The sequence below is a fragment of the Aspergillus pseudotamarii genome (genome assembly GCF_009193445.1).
Source record: "Aspergillus pseudotamarii strain CBS 117625 unplaced genomic scaffold BDV38scaffold_6, whole genome shotgun sequence".
Classification (NCBI taxonomy): Eukaryota; Fungi; Ascomycota; class Eurotiomycetes; order Eurotiales; family Aspergillaceae; genus Aspergillus; species Aspergillus pseudotamarii.
In genome coordinates, this window is record NW_022475020.1 from 65,256 (window position 1) to 85,434 (window position 20,179).

Sequence of the window (20,179 nt, forward strand, 5' to 3'; positions counted from 1 at the left end):
GGTAGACCTGCCATGCTCCACCTTTAGTGTATCAGAGCTGCTGCGGCCCGTGTCTCTAAAGTCTGTTACAGTACCTGTGCATCTATCTTCTGGCCTCAATCATTCGTTTATCGCGCTCATAGGGGTTCTATAACGACCAGACAGTGGTCATTGCCACAACATATCTGATACAGCGTCAGCAAGTTTTTTAAATACTATATAGACCTGGTTGTACCCAAAAATAGCAACTGTGAGGAAAGGGGCAGGTATTGCATTGGCAAAGGAACATAGCAGGTTCAGCCGAGGGACCACGTCACTCAAGCAAGGGCTGAGTGGCAAGGCGGCAAGGGCACTAAGCAACAATTCAAAAATATGGGTGAGCAAAAACATACAACAGGAGGGATTCGCTGGTGGTCACCCACCCAACTACTAACCTCCCGGCGTGTGGCTTAAGTACGGCTGAGCGGACGGGAAGCCCTGTTCTCCACACCCTGTGGTCGTATGTATTTGACTGGTTTAGTATAGAAAGTTATATAGTGCATTATTTTTATGACTTATGTTGTACTTTATTTAGTCACTGAGCAAAATGCAAAAGATACTGTTAGGCAAGAGAGAACCAGCGCCTGTCCGTATGGAGGTTATATAACTTTGGCACCAGAGCCAAGTAACCCGCCAAGCTACGCTTGATAATCTTTAGGATATTGTTATAGTGTCCGGCCGACTTGCGACATCCTGCTGGCAGGCTCGCTCTTTGTTACATTCCGAATGCCGAAGGACTTAATTAATTTCATAGGGTAGTTCCTAACAAAGCCATCAACAGTCCGAACTGCATCGTTGAACTACCGTGATCTGATCATTGTGAATGTAAGGAGGGGCCTACCCCAGCGACGGAGTGAGGAAATACCACGTTTATAATACGATACATAGGGACAATACCCGTGGCCATTGAAGGACTCCGTTGTGCCACTTGGAGATGGAGCCTGCGTAGTTCAGGCCGTCGACGCTAAACTCACTCGTTTCCAGGTTGGGGATCGCGCCACCCCAATCTTCCATCAAGGCCATCTTGCGGGTGCCCCCGACGCAAAATCAATCAATACCGGACTTGGGAGTGGCCTTGGTGAGACTCTCTACCACTATGGAGGCTTTGATGAAGAAAGACTTGTAAAGATTCCTGAAAACCTTAGTTTCACTGAGGGCTACTCTACCATGCGTGGCATTGACTGCTTAGTCTGCACTTTATAGACTACAGGGCAAGGCAGTGGCACCGGGAGATATTGTTCTTATACAAGGCACCGGAAGGGTGAATCTGTTTGCTTTGCAGGTAAGTACACCGTTTCTGTCCTTGCACATTGGCTCACACAAATCTATAGTTCGCCAAGGCATCCGGTGCGAAGGTGGTTGCTACGACATCAAAGAAGAAGGCTGATTTCCTCAAACAACTGGGAGCGGACGAAGTGATAAATTATAAAGAATGCTGCGAGTGGGGAGAAGTTGTGAAAGGCCTTACTCCTAATAACGGAGTAATGCATATTGTAGAAGTTGTCGGTCCAGCTACAATTAAAAAGGTGAGATAGACTGTAAACCATTTGACAGAAGAATGTTTCTAACCGCAGACATGTAGTCCCTTAAAGCGATCAAAATAGACGGTGTTATCTCCATGGTCGGTTTCGTTGTAGGCTCTCCAGCTCCAGACCAGCCATCCCTCATCGACACTCTATTGCATGTGTGTTCTGTCCGAGGTATCGGTGTGGGGTCTAGACTACAGTTTGAAGAAATGAACCGTGTCATTGAGGCGAATAATATTCACCTCGTCGTGGATAAACACATCTTCAAATTTGGAGAGATCTGTGAAGCGTGTCAGTATCTCTCTGACCAGAAGCATGTCGGCAAAGTTTTCATTGAAATACAAGTGTAAGAATAACTTGGTCTGAGCTCCGCAAGGTTTGTAACTCAGCAGCAGACGATAGAGTGTGCAGAATGTTACTTGATGCCATATTTTGGGAGATTATACGAATAAGAAAGTAGTTTTATAGAAGCTGATTGGTCTTGCTAAATTTTCCGAGGCTGATCTCGTTTTGAGAAACAAATACAACATTCCTAATATGTAGATATGTCAGGGTTCACTCGAATTCTTTGCACGGCTCTTGGGCCATCGGAGGCCACATATTCAATTATCACGCATTTCTAGTTCTTTTCCGCGATACTCAACGATAGTAGTCTAAATAGACTGTCATGGTACTTTAACCCCATTAAGGTATTTCCATCAGTGTTATTCCGAGATTTGTTCCAAATCCGGGGATTGGTGTCATACTGTCGCAACCCTACTTACTAAGGTTACCCCCGCGCGTTTCATTGGATTCCCACCATGCAGAGTCTCATGACATTAATAATGCAGGATGCGTGTGTTAGTTGTTGTAACCTGATGTAGTCCCTCTTTCAGCCTTTCCAATTCGATTTGTTGGAAGTATAAGATACAAGTGGAGAAGTTACTGCTTATTGGATTGCGGCTATCCGAGGAAGAGTCTTAACGGTATAAAAGAATCAAGACTGTTACTATAAGCGGTGAAGGAGAGTCCTAAATTCATATGATATACTTTCTTTCGCGATCAATCTCGGCCTTCCGGTACCATCAAACGGTCTGTTAGCGGAGTCGGTGCAACCTACGCCTCAGGATCAAAGGCAAATATAGCCACCTTACCATTGCATGGTTGCAGTCAGAAATAGAAAGAAGGATGGGCGCCACTGACCACAGCAGCTGTATGGTTCACGTCAGTCTACTGTACCGAGATCGATATCATCTACGGCTAGTAGCGGTTATCTTCAACATAAATAGAGACGTTGAGCCCAGCATCAAGAGCCCTTATCCTCTAGCAGAACAAAAGCCTTGCCCACTCAAGCACTTCCAATAGCATTCAACCCTCATCAAACCATCATCGAACTTTCCAACCTCCACAATGTCTTCTGGTTCCACTAGCAACATGCTGCGTGTCAGCATCGAGTCCCAGAAATTCCCCGGATCCTACCTCCGTATTGACGGACGGGGCGTCACCGAATACTCTGGTTCTGGTGGCGGTACTGTCAACGTCCAGAACTATGTTGGCACGTACGAGACTCTCGTCATCGTGAACAACCCCGATGACAATACCTTCTCTATCATGTCCTCTGCCTTCCCGAACGTCTACCTCCGCATGGACGGCTCAGATGTCAAATCTGGAGAGACCTACGCCCAGGGTGCCGGAAAGGTTAACTGCCAGTGCGTATTCCCTGTTCTATTCTAGATTGGTCGGTACTGACTGAGGACGATCAGGTGGGGCAGCCATTCTTGGGAGAAATTTCGCTTCGAGAACCAGCAAGATGGCACCAAGGCCATTGCTTCTGTGCAATTCCCGAACGCCTATCTGCGCATGGAGAATGTCAGCGGCCAGGGTGGACCTAGTGGTGCTGGAACTGTTAACTGCCAGAGCTATATCGGTTCCTATGAGAAGTTCAAGATCCATGTCCTGTAGTCTTGGGGCGTAGCACGGTCGACTGTGGTAGTGGCATTCTTCTTTTGTTGCTTTATTCTTAATCTTATGGTTCAAAGTTATGACGAAAAAAAAGGGGGCAGAGAAAAGGTAGAAGAAAATTGGGGCGGAAAGGTCGCATGGTTCAAATCATTTAATTGAGGCACAGTTGACAGCTGTATCTATTAGGATAGCACTAATTTTCCACACATTCGCAATGGGAGCTGGTTTGCGTGTCTTTGAAAGCAGTACCACCCCTCCAAATAACAGACTAACTTCTGAGCACTACAACTCAATGACTCATGATGTAGAGAAGCATTCCATAGTATCGTTTGTGTCAATACCACACTGACAACCACGCTCAATGAAACGAAGAAAAAAGGCCAAGTGGAATCTGACCCTCAAAAGCTCATCTTATGTCTTCTGATCATGTGTTGCTCCAAATTATCCTTCCGATTGAAAAGCTTGAGACAACCCCAATAAGTACATCGATAGGCGTTAGGAAAGAGATCAATAGTTTTAACATGTCTTTCCAACTCGGCAAGACGGTTAAACGGTTCCCTATGCTTGCACCCTATCCATGTGCACCTAAGATTGCGATGGGCCGTTCTGCTACTATGTCATCGTTAGAGTGGGATGTTAAAGTTCTAGTTTGGAATCCGGGTTGAACCTTCTGCTCATGGTAGGACTAACGCTATGAAGATTAGCCCCAGGGATATCTTCTGTAATTGAGCCCAGGAGAATGAAAGGGTAAGTCAGAACGCTGTGGGGATGGAAATGGCTCTGGAGGATTTTGAAGTTATGGCACCTCGAGGGTAGTGTAACATTCCGCGCCCGCTGCCTTGATTGTTTTCGCTCTGCAAAACTCAGCCACGGTGGTCTTGTTCAAGGATCCATTATTCAGGTCTTCACCAGTTGCCTCTCACAGACAAATAGTGTATCTACTTGCATAGATTCTGCGGACTGCGGACGTGTTCGTTATTCCCCTGTTGTAGAAACGCCGTGGCGTCTACCAAGATATGAATCCGAGGATCATTGCGAACAGGGAGTTATACAAGAGACAACTACGACGTTCCATAAGGCTTGCATAGGTGGGCAACACGCAAGAGGTTCCCCACAGCAGATACTTCACGGTGATTATGAGCGCGACCATTGCTAGTTGTTTACGCAAATGCCTACATTTATGGAATGGGAGAAAATACTAATTATAAATCAGAATTCCAATTTTTAGGCCCGGCTGTTCCTCGATGATTAAGTGCAAGGCGTTAGGCTCCTACAGGGGTTCTTTAATTGAGGCGCTGTTCTTTATGAGAGGAAGAGAGCAGATAGTGAGGGCCCTTTTACGTCAGTCTCGTACTGCGCCATACCAGGTTAATATTTAGCCATCTGAGCACTCACAGCAAGTTAATTATGGTCTAGCGCTCCGTGTATAACACATCACAAAGGAATTTGTCAACATTCATCACGAGCGCCGTCCGCGAAAAAAGACATCTCTCTCATTCGGGGTTCTTTTAGTGGCACATTGGGCTTGTAGTCACCTAACTCTATACACTCACGTCGTACTAACTTAGCATGATAAAAGCGCCAGTTAGCCGCATGGAGTGCAAGATTCGACAAGGTAATTTCTTGTCGCTCACCTCTAAAGTTCGAATTCGAACCGACGTCAGGTTTTGTTTGAAGATTGACACCAGAAGAAAACCCGCTAGGCGAATAGTAATTGCATACGGGGGTTGATTACATTAGTGTTTGGCACACCATGATATATTCCTACGTCTTTGTACACTTGTATTCCGCAACAACCCGGCCCGGGAAGAGGCTTAGGAAACCGGGAAAAGCTAGGGTATGCCGCTCCATTGGTATGAAAAAGGCGGATACGGGATTCTGGTCTCGGATTCGTTATCTGGTTACACAGAATAATGAGGTCTTCTGGGAGGTATATCCTTATTTGCCGATAAAAGGCTTCTGCCCCGATGTCACACACTCAAGCACGTCGATGTCCGTGCTCATACAACCCGCAGTCTACGCCTATATCATCATCCAGAGAACCAAAAGGGTTTAACCCATATCATGTTGGTCTCACGCACAGAAACTACAATCATGGCGAGATTATATTACTGATACTAATTGTACCACGGAGCCGGTGGGCTTTCCAACATCATCCCCCAATTAGACGGATACAATGCTGGCTAGACGCTCAAATTTCAATATCCGAAATCACACTCTATGGAAATGTTTGTTCCACATCTAGCATAATGATTCAGCCTAGTTTTGATGTAATACATAAGAGTACCCTTCATGCTTGTGAGTTTCCGATTTCACACCTCTGTCGGGAGATCTAACGTGGTTGCACATAAGGCTGCCCACTTATCACTTCAACATATGTATCTATTGCTATACTTAGCTTACTAATATTATACCCTTAGCATAAAAAAGCCCCTATCTCATTGCCTTCCAAGCCAAGTGCATACACTGTTTGAAAAAAAAAAAAATTATGAGCCTCTCCCGCTATAATACAGCTTCTTTTAGAAGCCCCATAGTGTTGATTTTAATTAACGTTACCTCTCGAAGCTCTACACAAGCGTTGCTGTGTTGAGGTTGTCAGCCATAGTAGAGAAGACATTCATACAGCCGTAGAAGACAGTTTGTGGAGAATTATGATTCACAGAAAACAGTGGGATGAAGGAGGTATACTTCATGGAGTCTGGAATTCGCGTGGTTTCGGGGCAATCTTGGACTAACCTGCCACGATTACCCTTCCGCGAGAGCGCATAAACTAAACCTTCAATATCATAAATGTACAGGTGGTACTGGGGAAAACCAGATCTATCTTTCTAGAAATACTAGTGGACATTGGAAATATCGCCGAAATCACTAAGTTGAAAAAGAACATTATCGCAAAGTAACAAGAGACGTGGAAATCCCTAGAAAATAACAAATCACAGAGGACAGGTGTTCCCACGAGATAGAGAGATTTATCTAACAATCACAATCATGAACCCTGAGCATATGGCCCTTCAGATTATCACTCCTATTGAAGGACTTGAGGCAGCCATCGACGTTGCACCTATAAGACCGAGGAGCAATATGGATGGTCCTAACATGCCGCAGAAGGTCGGCCTCGCGGTTGAAACTCTTTGTGGATGTACAGCCCTCCCATTTACATCTTTGCGCAAGTCGGTGGTTCTTTCCACTATAGATGAGTTAGATATTTGGTCATCGCCTTCAGATACAACACTGAGATCATCACACCTTTCTTTGACATCCTTCGCACGGGTCTCCTGCTGTGCGTTTATAGACTGGGGTTCAACCGGAAGGGTGGGAGGGGTCAGTGTGGTGTTGCTGGACAAATGACCATATGAATATCCAGCGGTAGCGATTTGATCGGAGTGAAAGCTTGTCAGCATGCACAAGTGAGGTCCAACCTCTAGGTCATAATTCACAGAGGGTCGATGAACGATGGAGCCCTCGTGTAATGGAACATCAAGCTGCCATTGTGGGTAGTGGACCGGGCTGCCTGGCATGACCGTTGATTTGGGAGGCAAACCCTTCATGTTGGAATCACCTGCAAGGAAGTCGAAGTCGTTCTGCATTGGGGTTGGATTGGTGTGGTTGTGGCCAATGTCATCAGAGAATATAATACAGAGCGGACTGGCGTTTGTTGGCGGAGTTGCGTCCGATATGTTTTAGGAGTAATCAAATGATAGGCAGGTCCACACTGCTACCCCCGCCAGTGATACTGGTACCAGTATAGATACCGACACTTGAAGGTATTCCCTATCCTAGGTTGGGAATGCGTCTGTGGAAATGACAGATTCTTTTTGCGGGCGAGGAGCAAGAAGCAAGACTCATGGTCACCATATTTATACTTATAGAGTGATACTTCGTTCTCACATGGAGAAGAAAAAGTACGGAGCTCTAGCACCGCACCTAAGGATCATCTCGAAACGAGATCGAAGACTCGATGGAATTGCGAAGCCTCCCGACCCCAGCGCGGCGATTGGCTCAAGGAGGACGATCCCCTGAAAGTTTTCTCTTAGGCATCGTCAAGCATCAGGCATGCTTTAGTTCCTTTTGGCCCAAGTGGACCTCAAAATTAAAGCCACGCCAGATGCATCGAATGAAGGGCCATGCATCCATGTCAGATGATGAAAGACTACAGTCGTCGCTTCAATTCCACGTTGATTGGAGTGGTGGGGTTATTCGTGCCGTGTTCTATTGGATCAAATATGGAGGAGCTTCATGTTGGTTAGTAGACATGTAAAAGATGGGGGAAGCCCGCTGCAGGTCGGGACTCTTATCGTTTCCTTCCGTCTTTTCTCTCAATCTCCTATTGGCTATGATAGTGTCACCTGGTAAGAGAGCCAATCAAAACCTTCAATGCACAGCGGAAGGAAATAGCACAACAGAGGACAAGTACTTCTGGGCGGTGAACCTAAGTTTTTCTAGCGGGACGCCACCAGCGGTCGGTGGGTTCCGTCTGCGTCGGGCTCTTCCCACTTGCACCGCCTCCTTGGAACCAATTTTGCTGCGCCTCTTGACAATTTGGCACCAATCGCGAATATCTCAAGGGAAAACGCATCAACTCCCGCTACCCTTCATGATGGGTTACCAAATTCGGTAGCCCTTTACACGGTACCTCCGCCCGGGCAATTAAACCACTGAGAGGCCAGATGCCTATTCTATTCAGAATACTTTTTAAGGTTTTATTTTTATTTATATTCTTAATTCGTTCCCGCTTGGCTTCCGTCCCTTTCTGGGTGGCACATATATGTGCTACCTGATAAAATAAGGATGAAGTTAAATGGAGTATATCCCAGACGCACTACGGAGAAATCGTTGCTAAACGCTTCACTTTGCCAAATCTTCTCAACTGAAACGAGCAGATACGATTTTGAAAGAAAGCGGTGGTCTTAAGGAATGGCTGTGGCATAGCTTGCAGGCAATCATGACACAACAACATTGAATAGTGCATAACATGCATACATGAGTAATTCTGATAATAATGCGCACAGAATACGCCAGGCTATCAAAGATACATTATTCAAATATAGCTACCCAGAAATCTCCATCAGTCTAAATATCCCGGTGGTTGCACCCAAGGTATCGAGTCCGGCTTGAAGCCATCTTTCGTCACTCCATTCCCAAAGCTCATATATTTCTGCGCCGGATCCTCGAACTCCAAGTCAAAGTCTTCCTAGCGTATGATCTCCGTAGCAGCATAGTGCTGATTGGTAGGGAACAATAATCTTTCCATCTTTGTTCTTGTCTTAGATTAAAGATGTTGGTTAGCAGTTTTAGGTGTTTGCAAGAAAGTAAAACATACACCATGTTCGACATTGGAGATTGGACCCATCGGTTGAAGTCCCGTTGAACTTTGGGCCACACACTCACGGACCGGAGACGATCAGTTTGAAGACGGTGAATGACTCTGACGATATAATCTGCTGTTCGTTCGATACCGGGGAATGCGGAACCGTTTATCGGGCAGTTTGGTGGGGGGAATGCTAAATTATCGTCAATTTAAGATCCCCAAAAAGTTCCAGGCACATGAACAAACCAAAGAAATTTAAAAAAAAAAAAATGTGCCACTATCACTGCTATATAACTCTCACATGGGCCATCAGAGCCCCAGTAATCGGAGAGAGGTAATACCGTTGCGTCCGACGACAGGAATTCAGGGGTTATATAGACTGAATCCTATTGCACAAACAACTATATCGTATTCATATTCATCCCCTTTCTCTGTGTGTAATCTATTCTCTGTGAGAGCAGCTACTGGATCTTCTATTAGATAGATATGTGGCTGTTTACTGCAGTGATGTATTGTTCGCCGGGAGCCCAGCGACGGTATCCGGGGGTATAGTCTGGGGTCAGTTTCTGTTGTAACTCTGGATCCCCAACCTTGGATTCCACATATGATTCCGTATGAGAATGAAGATTTCTACTAGGGGGTGCATCCTTCCAGAGAAAAGCAAAGGCTGGTAACAACGCCTTTTCTAGATCAATCAATCAATTAATCAATAAAAATTCTATTAACCTGACGGAGCCTAATGTATGAAATGTCTAGCTATGCAGGCGCCTCACTGGTGAGACAGAACCTTGGTCCAGAACTCCTTATCCGTTAAGCCCTCATTGTACATAGGGGATATATCAATGACTGATAAAGCTATTCACAACGTACCCGCCACGGCACCTCTCCTAGTCTTTTAGCCATCATCTGCGTCTTGTTCCCGTTCTATTCACCTTGTAGTTCAATATATTTATAAACCACTGGTCTGGGCTGACCCTGCCCAGCCTCCCTGTGACCGCTTAACCAGCGCCTTCCCCCTCTGCTCTGCCTTTTCTAGACCCATTCGGAAGTCATGGTAGGCCTGGGGAATTCTGCAAAACTTGAGCTTCTCCTGCTCGTCATCTACCTCTAGTCAGTATTTCCGTCTCATATTATGTTGAACAGTACACTTACATTCAGGATTCTCGACAAAAGCCTCAGGCCCAAGCCACGTCGGGTGTGGCGCGAAATGGATAATCTCCCCAGCTTCTATGACTACAGTAAGTAAATGCACCTAATCTTCAAACCTTAGAAAACAACATACCATCTCGAAGAGCAGACACACATTGAATCCCACTCGCCCCATTCCCAAGCACAGCAATCCGTTTCCCACGAACATCCACATCCTCCGGCCACACCGCTGTATGAGACACTCGACCCTTGAATCTATCTTGACCCCCGAACGACGGAGTCTGAGAGCCATTCAATCTCCCCACAGCATAAACACTTCAGGCTGAACAACAGTCTCCTCGTCGGATCTCTCATCCCGAAACGCCGTAGTCCACTGTGAACTCTCCTCATTCCATACCGCCGAAACACAGCGCTGATTAAATCGGATAAACTTTCTCAGGTCATGTTTGTCAGCGACAGATTCCAGCTAGGCGTGGATCTCGTGAGCGGGCGCGTAAGCCTTCACATCCTGACAATCCATTATCAATTATGTTTAGCGTGAATATGGAATCTAATGAATGAGTCACAATCGATAACTCCCTACACGTTAAGGGCGACATAGATCTAGCAATTTTATTACTAAACCCTCAACATCCAAAATACTACAAGTAAGCTCTCCTCCCTCAGCTCTCCCTCAAACCTGCATAAGGCAAATAACCATATACTCCATAACATCAAACCACATCGTTGGCTGTCCATGTTACCAGCCAGTGGAATACAGAGGGATATAGCGCCATGCGATGTAATTGTCTAGACATGGCCATAGGCTGTCCTGCTTTATTACTCAAGGAGAGTAAATAATAAACGGGCCAGTGGATCCATGCATGGTAAATCCAGGTTCTGTCGGGATGGATTGATCTAAACCTGTGTGCCAAGGGTCTGTATCGAGTACTTTAATACTTGCATTGAATTGTTTAAGTAATGGCGATAGATTATCTCGATCAAGGTATTGTATAACTCAGTATTGGATTGCCGGTCTGGCTCGTGGTTCAAACAATCAAAATTCTATTGGCCTGTTAGAGCCGAGCTATGGCACGTATAGCTATGCAGACGAAAAAGTTCCTCTAACTTGTGGTTGTGGGCTCTAAAGTTGGTTTGGTCATTGGGCATACTTGAAGCTACCGTACATAGGAAGCAGGTTGGGACTCCCATTCATTCCCTTCGTGCGCCACATTCCTACATTTATCTAATCATTCTGTCTGTACGCTAAGGTGATCAGTACCTAACCACCTTCCCTCATAACCTTCGAACTCAACCCCAACCCCAAAAACTAAGCTAAACACACCTCGGCACAATCGACAACCCCAACCCTAATCTACGTCAAAGCACAAAACCCCAGAAAATAGTCCAAGCTCAAGCCCATTCCTAACCAATCCCAAACTTCCAATTTCGATAAGAAAGCTCGCTAAGATCCCCGTGCGGAGAAACCGACGCCCGATGACGCCACAACAGTACTATACTCGCTCACCGTGGAACGGGATTGGATGAGATGCAAGCCAAGTGGAGCACCGTTTGGTGGAGGTTCATTAGGTGCGATATTAAAGTCCGGGGTTCCCCGCATACATAGCGATCTCTATGGATAGAGTACGGCGTCGTTATCAGTATCCCTGTCGATGGGTATGCAGAGTTGTCTCACGTGTGTGGTGCGGAGTGGAGTATTTATAGCTGGGGTGGTGGTGAGAGTACCCCTCATTTTCACTACCTCACCTAACTGCTGCTGACGGGTTGTTTTCTTCTTTTTCTATTATTTTGTTGTTGAACAAGAACATTGAGTGTGAATTGCGTTGTATATCCCGTTTTACATAGCTTTTTCTGTTGTATGTTGTACGTTGAAACAAACATATCATCACGATGACAATCCCAGCGATCCCAACACGCCAACGAGCCGCCATCCGTCATGGCACAGGTGAGTCCGCCACAACGACCATCGAGAACATCGACGTCCCGCAACCCGGGCCGGGCCAGATCCTGGTAAAAATCAACTGGACTGGAGTCTGCGGCTCAGACAAGTCCCTCCTGCACGACGACTGGAAGGATTTCGGGGTGAACATGCTCCCCCAGAGCCAGGGGATCGCGGGACACGAAGGGGCCGGCGTTGTTGTCGCCGTCGGCGAGGGCATGCAGAAGCGGTGGAAGGTCGGTGATCGGGCGGGCATTAAGTGGATTGCGAGTACCTGTGGGGAATGCGAGTTTTGCCTCAATGGGGTGGATGAGGTGCATTGTGAGAAGCAGATAAATAGTGGGTTTTCAGCCCCAGGGACGTTCCAAGAGTATTGTCTTGTGGATGGGAGGTACACGTCGAAGATCCCGGAGGGTGTTTCGGATGAGGAAGCTGGTCCGATTATGTGTGGAGGTGTCACCGCTTATACGGCTTGTAAGAGGTACGTGTTCCCATTCTTTTTTTTTTTTGTTGGATGTGTAGGAGTTGACCAGATTCCTTTGCTTTAGGTCTGCCGTCAAATCTGGTCAATGGCTTGTGCTTCCCGGCGCTGGAGGCGGACTGGGTCATCTGGCTATCCAGTATGCGCGCGCCATGGGCATGCGAGTCCTCGCTATTGATGGCGGAGACGAGAAGCGGGACCTTTGTGAGAAGCTCGGGGCCGAAGCATACATTGATTTCCAGAATTTCAAAGCCCCTGCGGACCTGAAGGATGAGGTTATGAGGATCACGAAGCACGGCGCACACGGCGTGGTCGTGACGGCGGCTAGCAAGACCGTCTACGAATGGGCGCCCATGTACCTCCGGCCCGGAGGCACAATGGTGGTGGTCGGTCTCCCTAATGATCCTTCCATTCTCGCAGGCGCGCCACCGCTCGTCATGGCGTTGAGACGATTAAATATTGTCGGTAACATCACTGGGAGTTTGAAAGACGTAGAGGAGGCGCTTGATTTTACGGCGCGGGGCATTGTACATGTAAGTTTCTCCTACGGCACGAGTTCGGGCTATGCATGCTAAGTCGAAAACAGCCAATTCTGTCAAGGGGGAAATTGGAAGACTTGGATTCGTGGATCGAGAAGCTGAAGGCTGGTCAGGTGGCCGGTCGTGCGGTGTTACAGGTGGCAGCATAGGGGAATGAATGAGAGCGTTTCGTGTTGCATCTAGCATATCGCAATAGCATTTGTTTTCACTTCAAGACCATGGCGAGAATTCTGCTAGAGGTTGTAGCGACTGAAGAGGTCGGTGGTAACAATCCCAAGCTGGTTGCTTGGGCAGAAGCTTATACTATCTTGCGAGGACCAGTATCAGCGTTAGGTATGCATCTTTCAAACGCCGAAATGCCGTCGGCGATCGCAGCCACGACTCAGTGACCGAAATAAAGCTTGCCAAGAGAAGACCCACATTGGCAAATTGATAGTTAGACTCTTTTCTTATTCATGCCACCCCACCTGAACGTATGTATAAAAAGCCATTCGAGACCAGACCGTAGAAACTCAATACATATTCTATTAGAGAAGTTTACCTTGTCCCTTGTTCAGTTGCAATGAGTCCCACACAAGAACCTGCAACACCTGTAGTCCAAGGCCGACTCATCGGCCACTTTCATGACCGGTATGCGAACATTCTACTCTCACAATATATCCAATGGCTCAGATTCCTAACTCCTTCAGGCCGTTAGAAGAGCACGGATCCGGCTGGTCCTCCCTCTGGGACTCAAACGAGAGCGATCTCTGGGATCGGGGAAAACCCTCCCCTGCACTGATTGATCTAATCGAGCAAGAGAAGGATAAGGCGATCTTCCAACCTTTAAAGCCAAACGGTCAGCGAAAGAAGGCACTCGTCCCTGTATGAGCTTCATCCTCTCGATATTCTCCGTGCAGTTTAGTGACCCATCTACAATATCAGGGTTGCGGACGCGGCTATGACGTAATCATGCTCGCCCTGCACGGTTTCGATGCCTATGGGCTCGAGATATCCGCAACTGGGGTATCCACCGCGGAGAAGTATGCGGTGTCCGAAATGCAACGGCCGCAAGAGTATAACTTCGGGTTGGCATGGACGGGGCCAGTGCCACCGGGCAATGCTAGTTTTATTCAGGGGGATTTTTTCAAACCCGACTGGGAGCGACAGATCTCAGCCAATGGCGATGTCAAGTTCGATCTGGTCTACGATTATACGGTATTTACATCTCAGAAAGTCCTGTTTGAGAGTGACTGTGAGGATGAGACTGACTGGGGCAGTTCCTTTGTGCTTTGCACCCGCAAATGCGTCCGCAGTGGGCAGCGCGCATGAGCCAGGTAGTGGCTCCCGACGGAATCCTCGTTTGTCTGGAGTTTCCCATGTACAAGGATCCGACTCAGCCCGGTCCACCTTGGGGACTCAATGGAGTCCATTGGGATCTCCTGGCGCGGGGAGGTGACGGAATCAAGAATATTGGGGAAGAGGCTGAAGTCAATCAGGTCCATCAGCTACCCGGTCAGTTTAAAAGGCTGCAATATCGAAAGCCTGCTCGATCATACGAGGCAGGAAGAGGAGCGGATATGTTAAGTATTTACGCGCTGAAGTAGACAGCATCTGCTACTGTATGTATACATTCAAAAATTGAGAGAGTGCACGGACAGGGTTAGTATCTGTCATTATCGCCGGGTGACGAACAGGATGAAGAAAATTGCAGGACGAGATCCAGGGATTTAGCTCGCATCTTGGCGTAAGCACTAAACCCGAACAGTTTAGAAATGTGGAGATGATGCCGAAGCCAAGACGATATACGGGTGGCTATGGCCGATATTCACACTAGGGAACACACGCGACGTTAGCCTTCCCCCTTGATTCTGCCTCGTCAGGAATGCATCTCATTAATATGACAGTCCCTGTCGCAGACACCCCGAGAGCTTTTTCAGACGGACACTGAACATACTCTAAGTAGCGGCCAGAGTCATCGTTAACATGCCGAGGGGATTGCACAACCCGCTACCTGCCTCCTTGCGCAGTAGGTACCTTCATTAGCCGAGTGTGCCTATGGAATTTGGACGATAAATTGACATCGCATTAGGCGAATGCAAGAAAGCAAGCCAGATTCTTGAATCCTTCTTAACAGCACCGTACTTCGGAAATCCTGGGAAAGAGCTCCCAGAAAGAGTGCTTGCCAATACCAAGGTAGGGAAACAATCATTGGTGGTAGATGAACAAATTTTCTGACTTGTTGTTCAGGGTCTGGTGATATGCACAGTAGCCAAAGCTGGGATGCTAGGATCCGCCCGCTTCGGCTCCGGTCTAGTCATCGCAAGACTGGACAACGGCAGCTGGTCTGCCCCGTCCGCGATTTCATTAGCCGGAGTCGGATTCGGTGGTCAATGGGGGTTCGAATTGACTGACTTTGTCTTTATCCTCGACGATGCTGGGCTTCGCTCCTTTTTGCGGATGGGAAGCTTGACCTTGGGCGCGAACATTTCGATTGCGTTCGGGCCGGTCGGAAGAAATGCTGAATTCACTACCAGTGCTAATACGGAGGGCATCGCATCGATGTACGCCTATTCCAAAACCAAGGGGCTCTTCGGTGGTGTTAGCATTGAAGGGGGCTTGATGGTGGAGCGAAGGCACGCAAACAAGAAACTCTATAAGTGCAAAGTCAGTGCGAGTCAATTGTTAAGCGGAGAGATACCACCACCATCGGAGGCTACGCCTCTCCTGCAGCTGCTCCAATCAAGTTCATTCCAAACAAGGGAAGCGACTTCCCATTCAGAGCCGACCACCCGAAGTTTGGACCCGGCTCCCCAAGGCCTGGAGTTGCCTACAGGGCCAGAGAATCAATCACCGGCGGAGTTGTCTCCGGAGGGGGTTCAACCAACTGCTCATCATTTTCCGGCTGAACTGCATGGAGAATCAAGTGTCTCGCTGCCCGCCCAGCCCCCTGCCGAAACAATCATCAATATACCCGACGAGCCAACAGCAACACCTGCCAATGCGGAAGGGGAGCGATCACAAAACCGTACCCCAACACCGGCTGGGGTAGAGAGCAAGCCACATGGCACATTATCCCCTGAGGTAACTCCCTTGGAGATCCAGTCAGAACCTAAAGCAGACACTCCTGTTGAACTGAAAAAACCACTTGTGGTTGAACCGAACGTCCATGCGCCCTCGCAGACTGTCTAACGCATCAATCGCTTATAATCAAGGAACAGGATACTAATATGGATAATATCGCGCCTGACGGTTCAACGGTCAGGTATATCATTAGTTGTATGACATTCATGGATGAATACGATAATATCATTAATCACAGAAGATTATACAGGCAAGAGGAAGCATAACTAACTAGTTAGTTAATCGTAGAGTGGCTTAGATAACCATGATCTGCGTAGTCACATGTTCCTCGACAAAAGCTTGGCACGTGCCGAGACCCGATTAGGGTAAAGTGTGAATCGAAGGCCATGGAGAAGACAAGAAGAAATGGTGCTGGTAAGTAGAAAGTATAGTAGATTATCTTGGAGTGAATGGAATATACCAGATTTAGCTTTCAACTTAAGGCACTCAGAGCATATAAGCATTGAGTGTCGCGTTTGGAAGGGGGTTACTGGCAATAGTGATGCGGAGAACCTGAAAAAGTTCAATATATATATATAAGTGAGATGTCGTTGTGATAAGACCTCCATGACTGCTCTGTCGAAACATGCCAAACCATGGTCAATCCTAATGCACATATAGTGGCTTATCACCACAGTAGTTAGATACCTTGCAATACTATCAAAGCACATATTTTTCAACATAGTACATGATATCGCCCTCCATATGAGGTCTTGGCTACATGGCATTCACAACTCCGGATACACCGTTGATCACGAGGGGTAAGTCGGATTTGGGCACAGTGAAGTCAACCGGAGAGGTCATGACAAGACCAGTCTCTCCATCGAACTACAGAGTATACGCAGGGGAAAACAACTATCTTCGTGGATAATGGCTCATATTGACCGGATCTCTAAGAGCACGAAGAGAATGGTGGCGGCACGAGATGTCTTGATCGTGACAAAAGAAGCATTCTTTGCCCAGGGGTGCAATTCAGCGATTTACAGAACTGCTAAAACATGACAGAAATGCGAGAAAAGGCCTGGCGTATCATTTCTCATCCTAAAGATGCCCGGAACCTATTTCCCCAAAGTAACTATTCCTGAAGTCTTTTGACGCCATTACCCATCCTTGAAAGTAGCATCGTCACCACCACCATTCCCTGAGGGATGTCAACCGTTTCATGTCATTTTTTTGGTGTTCCCTTATCCGTCATCCTGCACGACTAACTATTTACCGGACGAAGCGGCGGGGACGGTCGGAGACCTGCTGCTGGGAAACCTGGATGACGTTGGTAGGGATAGCATCGAACTGTGGTTGGTTGCGTTAGCCACCATCATCCGGGATCCGGAAGGAAGAAGAGAAATCCATCACATACACCAATGCTCTTAAGGAGATCCTTGGTGTCCTGGTCAACGTCGAGCTTGCCAGTCTCGGAGTGCTGGCTGAAGTCGAGAGCGGAGACCTCAGGAACGTATTGATCCTTACGCTCACGCTCCTCCTCCTGGAGCTTGAAGGAGATACCACGAACAGGGCCGCGCTGGATACGCTTCATCCTATTAAGTTGGAAAAAAGTCGGGTTAGTCGTTGGGGTGTTTCTTTCTTTCGAGACCAGTCCATATTCGTCATTTCAGGCACACGGGAAATCATACAAGTGAGTGGTGTATCCGGCAATCTAATCGAAAAAAAATTCTTCGTCAGTCTCGATGATTCTCGTGGGGTCCACCGTCGATGAGATTTACCTTGTTGCGCAGGCGCTTGCTGGCAATGATGGCCACCTCATCGCAAAGCTTCTTGTTGACCTCGAAGTCAAGGGTGAGCTTAGGGTAGTAACGCTCAATGATGACCTTGGCGGACCGCTTGACGGTCTTTGTGCGAACGCGACCCATTTTGGCGTATTAGTTGTCGACCTCGAAAGCTGCGATGTTGTTCGGGTGGTTGTGAGGATGGGCAATTTTGGTGTGCATTCCGATTTCTGCCAAGTCTCGCTTAACGGGTCCAGCAGTCATGTGATTCAATATCACATGACCTATCACCACCCAACCATGACGGTGCAGTATCCTCCTCCCATGGGGTAATATGAGCCGTTTACCTCATGGGCTGGTTTTGGATATGGTCAAGGAGTATTTCTTTCGAAAAAAATTCCCTTCACCATCACTCTGAAGCTTCGAATTATATCTACGTTACCCATTAACTTAACCCGCTGGGCGGTCAGTATACAACCGGTTCCCGCCTGAGGGCTCAGGCAGAGAGCGTTAGCCCTATCCCACATTATCTTCCAATCGTAAAATCTTCCCTTCCACCACCGACTATCCCTCTTTCAGAACAAACCCCAACCCACCCAATCATCTTTCGATGTTCGTATCAGTCTCATACCTTAGGATCAGACATCACAACCACTCCCCCGCATTAATCTAGAACCTATCCTCCTTTCCTTTTCTTTTCTGCACTCGACTCTCATCCCTCTGAAGCCGAGGTTCAAACTATCCTCCGTATGTCATGAGATGACATCTCATTGTTGTTACTTGCGCACGGCGATGTGTTCCAATGAGGTTGTGGGACGCTGGAGGACAACTATTATTCAATCAGTGTGGGGTCATGAGAATTGCAATGTAAACATGGCGTTGAACAGCTACCAGGAGAGAACTTTGAGCAGTCACGTCGGAGTTCTTCTAAGCTTCCTTTTTAAGCATTATCCCAGACATTTGTCCTCAACTTGTTCTTCTACTTGACCAACCCTGTCACGGTCTTTGGACTTGGTAGTTGGTACCTTTCCTACTGTTCGCGAAGAGCCGATATACTCTGTAGTTATTCACATTAATAGGCTACAGCCCTTATAGCGAACCAGATCGAAAGAGTTACTTCCGAATCCCGTCGCCGTTGGACCTGTGAGTGCCTGAAATTACCTAGCGTCAGGAATATCTGTTTGGGAATAGCGCCTCTTCTTCAAGGGTCGCTCATGTGACTCTCAATCACGTGCGACATTCAACAAACCCGCTGCAGGTGGTTTGGCATTCCATTTCTGGTTAGCAAACCCACTAAACCCAGAAAGGCATCAACACAGAAAGTCCGGCTGTCTGTACTCTTTTTTTGTTTGATATGCTGCTACTTAACTCGCTCAACTGGTCAGAGAGACTAAGCTTTTTATTTATTTATTTTTATATTTATTTATTTATTTTTTTTTTTTTTTAAAAAAAGAAATTATTAAATAAATTATAGCAACATAAGAATAACATTTTTGACCCACCGTATCGAATGGGTATCGATTTCTTTCAAACAAAGTAGTGCTATTCCCTTCCACTACTAGTATATATATTTCATTCCATTGAGCCCAAGTGCTCCATGGTCCCTAAATAGCCACAACTAAACAAAAGATCGACTAGTAATGTAACCATGTATCTTGACATCGCTAGATTTATTTTGATGTGATCTCTGTCTTTGTTATTTTACAAGTTGATTGTACACGATGGCTGCATAACGTGGTTCCGAAAGCCGGACAGTGGGGATGGATATTAGCAATATATACCACCTCATCCTACCGCTCCATCCCATAAAAGTCAGACCTCTAACACACGATGAAACAAGCGGATCCAAGAGCCTTAAGTACAATGCCGAGACCTTCCGCTAGTTACAAACCTGTAGTAGTAGATGTCACCATATACAAAGTATGTGCTTGGTGCGATTGAGCCGAAATGCGATCGCCGGAGGTTTTGAAGATATGGTTATATTTGGAAAACTCTATTTTTCACTCAATCACCCGGCGGATCTACTTGATCCTCGTCCGGTAGTTCCAGCTCGGAGGCATTGTTCAAATCCATGTCCGTTTCTCCATCTGAGTCGTAATCGCCTGCGTTCGGGGTAAAATAGCCTCCTTTAACTTTACCCCCTGGGTGCTAGGATCGTAGGAGTTCTCACAATCAGGAATAGGCGTCTGAATATCACGGGCACTCCCCCGAGCCCTCCGGGGCCTTGTTTGCTTTTCCTTTTTCTCGGCTATAGTGGAAGCAAGTAGTTCAATATACAGGATCTGATGGATAGGATGGGCGGATTGTCTATAATTTTATTTACTTTTAAGGAAAGATAAAAATGATTCAAGGGGCAGCGTAGTACCTCCCGCATCCCCCTGGGATATAAAGCTGCCATTGGAAATAGTATCCCAGACCCGAAGAGGCGTGGCAGATTCCTTCTCATGAGGAT

At 47.0% G+C, this 20,179-nt stretch overlaps 7 protein-coding genes across 7 annotated transcripts; 4 read left to right on the forward strand and 3 right to left on the reverse strand.

The window, feature by feature from the left end:
• Nucleotides 1–565: 565 nt before the first annotated feature.
• Nucleotides 566–1,894, forward strand: BDV38DRAFT_295624 (zinc-dependent alcohol dehydrogenase family protein; the record flags this gene model as incomplete). The annotated part of the gene is made up of 6 exons (XM_032062738.1): nt 566–608; nt 800–843; nt 907–1,189; nt 1,239–1,300; nt 1,350–1,544; nt 1,601–1,894. 6 exons carry the CDS (start codon nt 566–568, stop codon nt 1,892–1,894), a joined length of 921 nt encoding a protein of 306 aa, XP_031917850.1.
• A 1,039-nt stretch (nt 1,895–2,933) lies between these two features.
• On the forward strand, nt 2,934–3,485 carry BDV38DRAFT_278571 (fascin domain-containing protein; the record flags this gene model as incomplete). Its single annotated transcript, XM_032058763.1, has 2 exons — nt 2,934–3,232; nt 3,287–3,485. The coding sequence occupies 2 exons, from the start codon at nt 2,934–2,936 to the stop codon at nt 3,483–3,485; spliced, it is 498 nt and encodes a 165-aa protein (XP_031917851.1).
• Nucleotides 3,486–6,458: 2,973 nt separating this feature from the next.
• On the reverse strand, nt 6,459–7,072 carry BDV38DRAFT_278572 (uncharacterized protein; the record flags this gene model as incomplete). Its single annotated transcript, XM_032058764.1, has 2 exons — nt 6,459–6,672; nt 6,732–7,072. The coding sequence occupies 2 exons, from the start codon at nt 7,070–7,072 to the stop codon at nt 6,459–6,461; spliced, it is 555 nt and encodes a 184-aa protein (XP_031917852.1).
• Nucleotides 7,073–9,742: 2,670 nt separating this feature from the next.
• Nucleotides 9,743–10,462, reverse strand: BDV38DRAFT_278573 (uncharacterized protein; the record flags this gene model as incomplete). Its single annotated transcript, XM_032058765.1, has 5 exons — nt 9,743–9,894; nt 9,946–10,020; nt 10,076–10,223; nt 10,274–10,372; nt 10,448–10,462. 5 exons carry the CDS (start codon nt 10,460–10,462, stop codon nt 9,743–9,745), a joined length of 489 nt encoding a protein of 162 aa, XP_031917853.1.
• A 964-nt stretch (nt 10,463–11,426) lies between these two features.
• On the forward strand, nt 11,427–13,262 carry BDV38DRAFT_236465 (zinc-dependent alcohol dehydrogenase). Its single transcript, XM_032053463.1, has 3 exons — nt 11,427–12,362; nt 12,430–12,895; nt 12,949–13,262. The coding sequence occupies exons 1-3, from the start codon at nt 11,833–11,835 to the stop codon at nt 13,048–13,050; spliced, it is 1,098 nt and encodes a 365-aa protein (XP_031917854.1). The 5' UTR covers nt 11,427–11,832; the 3' UTR covers nt 13,051–13,262.
• A 201-nt stretch (nt 13,263–13,463) lies between these two features.
• Nucleotides 13,464–16,072, forward strand: BDV38DRAFT_268094 (uncharacterized protein; the record flags this gene model as incomplete). The annotated part of the gene is made up of 8 exons (XM_032056702.1): nt 13,464–13,531; nt 13,591–13,739; nt 13,989–14,098; nt 14,161–14,467; nt 14,664–14,691; nt 14,854–14,909; nt 14,973–15,076; nt 15,131–16,072. The coding sequence occupies 8 exons, from the start codon at nt 13,464–13,466 to the stop codon at nt 16,070–16,072; spliced, it is 1,764 nt and encodes a 587-aa protein (XP_031917855.1).
• A 541-nt stretch (nt 16,073–16,613) lies between these two features.
• Nucleotides 16,614–17,912, reverse strand: BDV38DRAFT_236469 (40S ribosomal protein eS17). Its single transcript, XM_032053464.1, has 4 exons — nt 17,725–17,912; nt 17,635–17,657; nt 17,361–17,538; nt 16,614–17,293 (listed from the first exon to the last, which is right to left on the reverse strand). Exons 1-4 carry the CDS (start codon nt 17,869–17,871, stop codon nt 17,216–17,218), a joined length of 426 nt encoding a protein of 141 aa, XP_031917856.1. The 5' UTR covers nt 17,872–17,912; the 3' UTR covers nt 16,614–17,215.
• Nucleotides 17,913–20,179: the final 2,267 nt, after the last annotated feature.